Genomic DNA, 8,729 nt, shown 5'->3' on the forward strand with positions numbered 1-8,729 from the left:
GTTTAGCACATGATGAGCTATGGGACATGGGCACAAATCCACAGAAACAGGCCAGGGAGCAGCGCACGGCATCCACGCAGACATGGTTCCGTCAGTAACAGCAGAAAGCACCTTAAAAATGCTCAGGAGTGCTGTCCTGCACACACACCCCCCATTACCCTAGCTCTGAAACACAAACCAGGCTGTCCTCAATCAATGCAGCCGACAGCCTGTGATTACCACCGCACAGACCTCAAAGGGCGGGGAGGCACACATGTATGCTCAGGCAGGACGCTTGTCACATTCACCACGTGTTGCCAGCAGCATCCAGCGGTGCCCCAGTTCTCACTGCCCCTCTCCACCCCGTTCCGCCTTTTCCTCGTTCAACAGGTGAAAACAGTGACCCTGCAGGAGAAGGGCGGGTGGCTCGGGGTGGACACATCCCCGCTCCAGAGAGACCTAGGTTTACCCCCGCCCAAGCCCCACGGCCCCGCCGGCGGGTGACGGCTGCAGGGCAGCGCTTGGGAAGGCATGGGCAGCGGTTCGGCGTGGGTAGACCCGGCCCCCTCGCCACGCCTCCCGCCACCCCGGAGAAGCCGCGGCACCACCGGGCTACGGCTCTGCGTGCAGCACCCAGCCCGGACCGCGGACGGAGGCCGCAGACACCCACGGGCCATGGTAAGTCGATGCTGGGAACTCCGGCCGGTGCTTTGCAGGCAGCGGGAAAGGACGGGGCAGGAAGGTTCGAGCAGCAGCTGCGGCCTCTGAGAAGAGGCAGGAGGAAAGGGAGAAGGGAGCAGAGCTCTGCGCTGTGGTTAATAAGTAACAGCTCCGCCGGCTGCTGCTGTTGAATGACCGAAGCCAGCGCTCTCCAGGCTCCGTGCCTCTGCAAGAGGGAGGGAAAGGGTTCGCCAGCAAGGCAGCTCTGCCAGTGTGACCCCTGCTCAAATTCTGCATGGCATGTGCTCCATCTGCACAGCCTGTCCAATCCACCCTGGACAGCTGGAAACCAGCTTCTTCACAGCAGTGGAAAGGGGACAAGAGCAAAAGACATTGGGCCTTGTGGCATACCTTGTTCCAGCCCGGCCTGGAGCTCCTGCTCGCACCAGGACTGCCCCCTTTACCTTCTTCTAGGTGACAAGTCACCCTTAAAAGGGAAGATACTAGTTTGGGCAGAGAGGGTTGTTTCATCTCCAGAAAACCCAAAGCTCTCCCAGTTTCCAGTGCTGGTTCCTTTCCATCAGTTGCACAATCCATCTACTGGTTTTCTGCTGGTAAAAAAACAAAACAAAAAATCCCAATGCCTTGGCAGTTAAGAGCCAGCAAAAGAAAACAAAATAATTAAATTTCCCTAATGAGAATAGCGTGTTTTAAAGGAGTACGTGCACATGCAAGCAGTTAAATGCCACACCGATAAAACCAGCAGGCTGGCCAATGGGGTGCTGGGGCAAGGAAGAGGGGAAGGGGAAGGGGATGGGATGGAGGGTGCTCCAGGCAGTTTGTCATCAGAAGACACAGCCAGAGGAGGTGGCTTTTGTGTGGTCTGTTGGCCAAACCTCAGCTTGGCCCCGCCTCCCACTGGTGCTAGGCTCTCAGAGAGGAGCTGGACCTGGAAAAAGCCCCGGGGCCTGTCCTCCCATGTAGTCGCAACCGCAGAAAAGGGTTCAGAGGACAATTAAACCACGTCCCTCCCAAGCAGCCTGGTTTCTTGCTCTGTCTGGGAAAGGCTGGCTTGGAACCCAGCCACCTGCATCCATATCCATCCACTTCAGGCAAGCAACAGCTCTGGCTTTACATAGCCTTTCCTCTCTTCAGTACCAATACACAAGCAGGAGGTCTCAGCCCCTGGTTCCAAAACCTGGCATAGTCCCTACACCATTCCCAGCACAGTCCCCCAGAGCAGCCCCCACGGGTGCCCCCCTGCCAGTGGCCCCATGCAGAGCCAGCCTTCTTCCCCACGTTATCCAGTTGCTAAGCTACCTGCGCCCGGCTTATCACACCATCAGCACAGAAGGGCAACGGCTGAGAGTTTATTGCACTAAGCCATGTTTACTCACTACCTTCCCTCCAAACCCAGAGCTCGGGAAGGGACGGGATTGACATTAGTGGGGAGGTGGTGAACCTGGGTCTGGCAGGGGGCCATCCAAAACACTGCACAAACTGAAGGGCAGCACAGGGTGGTTTGAATGCTACCAGCAAGGCCAGAGTATGAGCAGGTGAGGAAGGCTTTCCCCAGACATTATGCAAGAGAACAGGCATGCAGCTACGATGCCAGGGGGACAGGAACCATCCCACCTCCAGCCACTCCTGAGCTAAGGTTCAGCGTACACCTTGGCACTTCCCATTTCATGACGTGCTCTGCAGCTCACAGCTTTAAGCATAGGGGTCACAGCTATGCAGACAGTTAGGCACCCACACAGCCTGATCCATGTCTTAGCAGATCCAATAACACTGGAATAGGACATAATCTTTCCAGTCTTCCCCAAAACATGCAAAACCAAAAAACCACCCACAAAAACATCAGCTCCGTGGCTGCCTCTGGTTTTGTACAGCCTACGAGTAGGCATACTATAGGAAAGGACTATTTGCCTTAATTGCTCAGCTGCTTAAGATGCTACTTCTGAGCACCAATGCCCAAGCAAGCATCTCAAGGGGCTGCTGACCAAACACTCACCAGAAACAGTGTGTTGGTCATTGTCACTGAGAAACAACAATCCTCACCAACTTGAAAGATCAGATCACCCACTAGGAAAGAATTTTAATTATCAGAACATAACCTGTCACGTAGAGCAACAGCCCTCTGTGCTCACTCCTTCCCTACTGAGCTGAAAGATACACTGGCTCGGTTAGCTCCCATCACCAAGAACTCTATTTTAGTTTCATCTTTGCTTATATTCACTTCCCAAGACGAAGAACTGAACTTTCCTTATCCCCCCCTTCCCTTTAAAAAAAAACAAATAACAGCAGTTCTGCCCAAGAGCAGAAGACAATGCTAAATCACAATCCTTCCCTCTGCCCTTTGTTACTTATAGACAGAAACAGCCTCTTAAACTCCATCGTAATGTAAGGGAGATTGAAAAGGAAAAGGAGCTGAACTCCAATTTAGCGTGACTCATCTCTGATTCACACCACTTCTTTCTCCTCTAAAGCAAGCTTCCAGTGCAGATGACCTGCAAATAAAGCCCTCCTGCTTTAAGAAGGTACTTCACAAACCTTAAATGCAAACCATTCTTAGTTCTTGAACCATTGCAGTTTCAGGTTTTCTTTTCATAAAATTCTATGTAATGTATTTGGGAGCTTAACCTTACACAGCTATCATTCTTATTACCTCAGGTTATAATGAATCCACATTTATACTGGTAAAGTGGTAGGTGTTGCAGGTTAGAGGACAAAAGTGGCAAGTCGGACTGCCCTTGACCTGTGTGCCCAGGGTAGGGAACAGAGGACAGCACTGATATCCCCTGTCATGAGTACCCACCAGTTCAGGTCTACACAGACACTAACCCACCCACCCAGCCTGCAGCTGCCTCCATGGACCCGTAACTCCCTGACCAATGGGATGCCTTGCTGCTTTGAACATTCACTTCATCCTACCTCTGCCACACTGATCTTCTCCTCTTCCCTTTCCTTTCTATGGTGTCAGGCAGGAAAAGCCCACAGGCTGAGCACAGAGGAGAGGGAGCAGCTGCTGCCAAACCTGAGAGCTGTGGGGTGGAACGAGGTGGAAGGCAGAGACGCCATCTTCAAAGAGTTTCACTTCAAGGACTTCAACCGGGTATGAGCATCAGTTGTATGCAGATTTCACAAAGTGGGACACCTGGTTTGCAGAGCAGGGAGTTCCATCTGCAAGGCTCAGCAAAAGAAACCCCTCTGTGTTTCTCCTGAAATGTAATGACTGAGCAATATAAGACACCAAAGTGCTTGACCAGCACGATTTCTCTGGGAAAAGCTTCCCCAAAAGGGGAAAATCCATAGAAAACACTAGCAAAGATACAGAAAATCCCAGGCCTTCTATTTGGTTAGGTTGCCTAGAAACATGTGGTGTAAAATTAACAGTAATGGGGTGAAAAACAATATATTGCCAGGTTCAGAGCTAGCTTTTCTTCTTACTCCACTGGGCAGGCCTTTGGCTTCATGACCAGAGTGGCTCTACAGGCAGAAAAACTCGATCACCACCCTGAATGGTTCAACGTGTACAATAAGGTAAGAAACAGGGATGGTGAGGGAAATGGAGATCTGCAGGGAGCACATCCTTTTTTGCGGCATAAACCAGCAGCAAGTCCTCTTCAATGGGACCTTTTCTGTCAGATGCTATTCCCTTCACATATCACAGACAGCCTACAGCTGTCACTTAACAGATCCCTTCCTCCTCCTCTTTTTATGTGTCCAGCTGAGCAGTAGCTGCCTCGGTGCCAGCACCAAGGTTATGGTTTTTAAATCAGTATCAGAAGCAGCAACAAGGGGAAATGTTTTTGAAGAAAGAGTGAGTTGTAAAGTGGGCATAGGCGGGTGCTGTGACCAAGGCAGGGGTGGCAGTGACAGCTTGTGGCCAGGATGAGCTGTAGGAAGGAGAAAACCAGGCAAAGTGCCAGACCACCTCTTTCTATCTACCCCAGGAAATTCTGCAAACAAGCCTAGAGAAAGTAATAGCCCTACGTGCCTTATCAGGTGCAAACTGTTTCTAGTGCTGGGGAAAACCATTCCTGCTCTTTCTGCCAGCAACACTTGTCGGTCTGTCTGTCTGGTTTAGGTTCACATCACCTTGAGCACCCACGAGTGTGGAGGCTTATCGGAGCGAGACATCAACTTGGCCAGCTTCATTGAGCAGGTTGCAGCATCCCTCTCCTGACCAGAGAGAGACACACAAAGCCAAAAATCAACTGTGCCGCTGCCACAACCCGTATCTCACCTAGACAACTGCACCTAGAGCTTTCCCCCACTTCCAAGCTAGTTCCTGGATCCAGACTGCCTAACACCACGCCACAGCTCAGATGAAGGAAGGCACTTCTTGGGCACTGTGCACATATCCATCTCTGATCTTGCCACTTCCATTCTTAAACCCTTCGTTAGCTGAGCGCCACCAGCCTGCAAGCTGTTGAGCCTCTGGGGCTTTCAGCATACCTGCCCTTTTACCTGGAGTCATGTTACACAATTGCACCAGTAAATCTTTCCAGTGCCTGACGCCATCTAGCCACTTTCCGTGTTATTTCTTCTTACCTGCTGGAATATGCTTTCCACCCAAAACATGGTACATGAACCCGTTGGTTTCTCTGTAACATACCAGCAACTGTGATGTGCAATTTGGTTATTACTGTAACCTCTCTCTAGCAGTATTATAAGCAGGCATGTGATCGCACCCCTGTTGTAACTGGCCTTTAGTAGGATACCAACTAAAAAATGTTTACAATAAATGTCTTAGTTAACCCGATGTCAGTTTGGAATGAGGCCTCACTGTCAAAATTATGCCAACAGGTTTTCCCAAGGAAGGTACTGTCCTGACTGCTCTCAAGAAGGTGCTTCTGCCAGGAAAAAGCTTGATGAAGCAACACAGGGAAATGACATGTGCCTTCACAGGCTTACACCTCAAAGTGAACGGGATCTGAAAGAGAATAAGATTATCAAAGCCAGAGCAGATCAGATAAAAACTGCATGTGCTGAAGTCAGAAGTGTACCATAGCCAAGGCACAAAAACAGGGAAGGCACAACCAAAAGGCATGAAAGCAGCATAGCAAGGAGCCAGGGGCTGCTTATGGTGGGATACCTCCCAAAAAGGTTGTAGGTGGATTTAGTGGTGTAAGATCTTTACTCCAGTAACAATGATCACTACATTCAAGGAGTCTGCAGCCAAATCTCTGTGTATCTGGTACAACAGGAACAGTTTGCTATGAAACCAGCAGTAGTTGCTTTAAGTAGAACCATCTAGGAAAAATGCTACAAAGCCCCAGCAGAGGTTTGTTGGTGTTTGATTTTGGTCTTTTTTTTTTTAACCCTTTAAAGTTCTATAAAGTATTAAGAGAAAATCATAGCTCTTAAATGACAATTTCTAGCATCTTTAAACATCACGTAAGATGTAGCCATGAACATCACCCGTATCTTAACAGAATGAAAAAGTAGTCCTCAGGCAGAGTTTGTAACATTCACAAACTGCTCTCCCTGCAACAGACTAGACTGCATGAGCAAAGACCAGGAGCAGTAGGTCTCCATTCTTTCAAATGAGCATCGAAACAGAAAAACAAAGAGTTCAATGAGCCTAAATAACTAAATGCATCATTTTAATACAAACTAGGCCCATTTTCACAATCTCTTCATCTATTTCAGCCTAAAGTTTTACAGTGGCAAATTAGAGCAATACAGAATACTGCCATCAGATGAACTCATCCCATTTGTTCATTAAAAAGTCAATGTGTTATTTACTGGGCAAGATATTGTGTCGTACACAACCTTTCCACTCCCCTCTCCCGAAGTCATCAGAAAAGTGCAGATGAAATCCATGGCATGAAGACATACATCTCTTCTTGGTCCATCCCATTGGATATTCTTCAGTCTAGTACCTAGGAGCATGCAAATCCCTTGGGAGCGCTTTGTAAAAGCACAGATTAAGTCTCTCACTCGAGCACCTGAAGGTCAGAAATCTCACAGGAATTAATAGTCATGAAAATCCCCTCCAGGTCTAAAATATCATCCAGTTTCAGATCATAACCCAGTCCATAAAATTCTTTTTTGTCTTTTAAATAATTATACAATCTTTTAATCACACTTATTTTTCCAAGACCACTTCGCATGATAAAGGAGATGTAGATTACATGGTAGATGACAAGGATGAATAAAGACTACACACCGGTAAATTACAGTAGCCTATTCCTGATCAGAAGATTACATTTACAGTATAGAATACACATAAAACAATTAAACCCACAAATATTACAAGTGAAGCCCAGAATAGAATACATTGATTTACAAATAACATCTTCAAATACATCCGAAAATGTGAAATGGAGCACTGATCTGTTAGTTCCACCTAATTCCTTGGAGGAGGATGCAACCGGGGAAGAGAGGTTTTCTCTCTCCTTCACCTAGCCCAATCCATCCACTTTCTTTTAAAGCAGAAACAAAAAAAGTACCTCCCTTTTTGTTCTGTTTTTTAAATCTCAGTTCAAAAGGGAACCATCACAGTAGCCAGACATTTAAGACTGTCTCCAAAGTACTGCAAACTCAGGATGCAGTAATGGTCACATTAGCAAAACATTAATAGAATAAATAGGTCCAACATAAACGCTGACTGCCAGAGCTGGTAACACCATCAAGAGACTATCAGGCAATTCAAATGAGATGTTTTCAGAAGGGCTCAACAAGTCACCAATTTAAGGGCAGATGGCCAAAATACTTTTGTCTCCTAGCCCGGAGAACAAACCTGTTAAAAACTAAGTATTCTTCCCACAGTCACTGGGCCCAAAGCTGCACTGGTTTGAGCAGAGACTTGTTAAGTAAACTTAGTAACCTTTTCATTAGGTATAACTATTGTACCAGTGTGTGCTTCAGCTATGTTAAGCCAGCAAGGGTCAGGTTTGGGCTAACAAGCCCACTACTGCAGAGAGACAAATGCCTTCAGACACCCTGCACAAGTCTGTGCAAACGTGGTGTGAAGTCTTCTCCCAAGTGGTGAACTCTGCCTGGGAAACTCCCAGTAGCATGCAAAAAGCTGAGAGGAAACACATGGGAAAGCCCTGCAGCAGTAACTCTACTGCTGTTTAATAACACAGAGACTCTTTCCAGCTTGTCCTTAAGGCCGCATACTGCCTCACAAGCTGCACTGGGAAAAACTCTCTCACCATAAAAACAGTGAAGAAAAATAGGAAGCATAAGTCACATGCCCAAGGCTTGAATGCTTCCCACTTGCTGCATCCTATCTAACATCTACCTCTCGGAGCTATACAAGCACCTTTATAATACTGTGAAGGGATTTGGCTCAATACAACTAATATTCTACCTTATAGACAAGAACGTTCTCTGAGGCCAGTCTGCCTTTGAGGTTTTATTCAGTATAGTACCATAAGAAAATGACCACAGCGAAGGTTGTGGTCAACAGCTGAACCTTCAAACCCTCCCTGGCATCCCACAAAAAAAGCCAGAGAAGCATCAAGGCACAATGGTGAATGCCCTTTTGAGAATGTGCCTTAAAAGAATCAGTGCAAAGAGCAGAGATTACTACTATTACAAAAGTCACTTTTTTATACTAAAAGATCATGGTAAAAAAAAGGTCAGCTTTGGCGCCATCTGTTTGCACATGAAGTCCATAGCCATGACACATGCCAGGGCCTGACTACTACAGCGTTGTGAGATAGTGCAAAACCTTCAAGTTATGAACAGTGAAATCACTGGTTTGCATATCCCTCCAGAATTGTGCGAGGTACAATAGCACTCCAGGTGGCAAATGCATGTCTTCCAGAGGAGACAGGGAAGCAAACCAGTTAACTATGTACCAGGATTTTCAGTACCATCTAGTTCCCCTCCCTACACTACCTGCTTGGTTTCTATTTCTGATGTTCTGTAAACCAAGAGATTCCATAAAAGGATTTTGTGTTGCGTACTTTTCCCCCCTCAGTAGCTATTGATTGCAGTCTGAGATCTCTAGAGGGGATTTCAAAAAGAGTACATGACCATCTCTCCTTTGCCAATTTATCGGCTCTGCATTACAACAGCTATAAAGGCTCCCAGCACAGTCTGTTAAATGCAGTAGCTTGAAGGAATAC

At 47.3% G+C, this 8,729-nt stretch overlaps 1 protein-coding gene across 1 annotated transcript; it reads left to right on the forward strand.

Moving 5' to 3' along the window:
• The first annotated feature begins 495 nt into the window (after positions 1–495).
• On the forward strand, positions 496–5,335 carry PCBD1 (pterin-4 alpha-carbinolamine dehydratase 1). Its single transcript, XM_057403321.1, has 4 exons — positions 496–657; positions 3,623–3,754; positions 4,102–4,182; positions 4,730–5,335. Exons 1-4 carry the CDS (start codon positions 511–513, stop codon positions 4,826–4,828), a joined length of 459 nt encoding a protein of 152 aa, XP_057259304.1. The 5' UTR covers positions 496–510; the 3' UTR covers positions 4,829–5,335.
• The last annotated feature ends 3,394 nt before the right edge of the window (positions 5,336–8,729 follow it).

This window comes from Pezoporus wallicus, unplaced genomic scaffold, assembly GCF_028554395.1.
Source record: "Pezoporus wallicus isolate ANWC-B61680 ecotype Strahan unplaced genomic scaffold, APGP_CSIRO_Pwel_v1 contig_4264, whole genome shotgun sequence".
In the NCBI taxonomy this organism is placed as follows: domain Eukaryota; kingdom Metazoa; phylum Chordata; class Aves; order Psittaciformes; family Psittacidae; genus Pezoporus; species Pezoporus wallicus.

Bases quoted from the DNA above. Each gene is read 5' to 3' on its own strand.
- PCBD1 (XM_057403321.1), top strand. From the start codon at position 511: ATGGGCAGCGGTTCGGCGTGGGTAGACCCGGCCCCCTCGCCACGCCTC. The intron at 658-3,622 runs GTAAGTCGATGC...CTATGGTGTCAG, and splicing joins GCAGACACCCACGGGCCATG to GCAGGAAAAGCCCACAGGCT. The intron at 3,755-4,101 runs GTATGAGCATCA...TCCACTGGGCAG, and splicing joins ACTTCAAGGACTTCAACCGG to GCCTTTGGCTTCATGACCAG.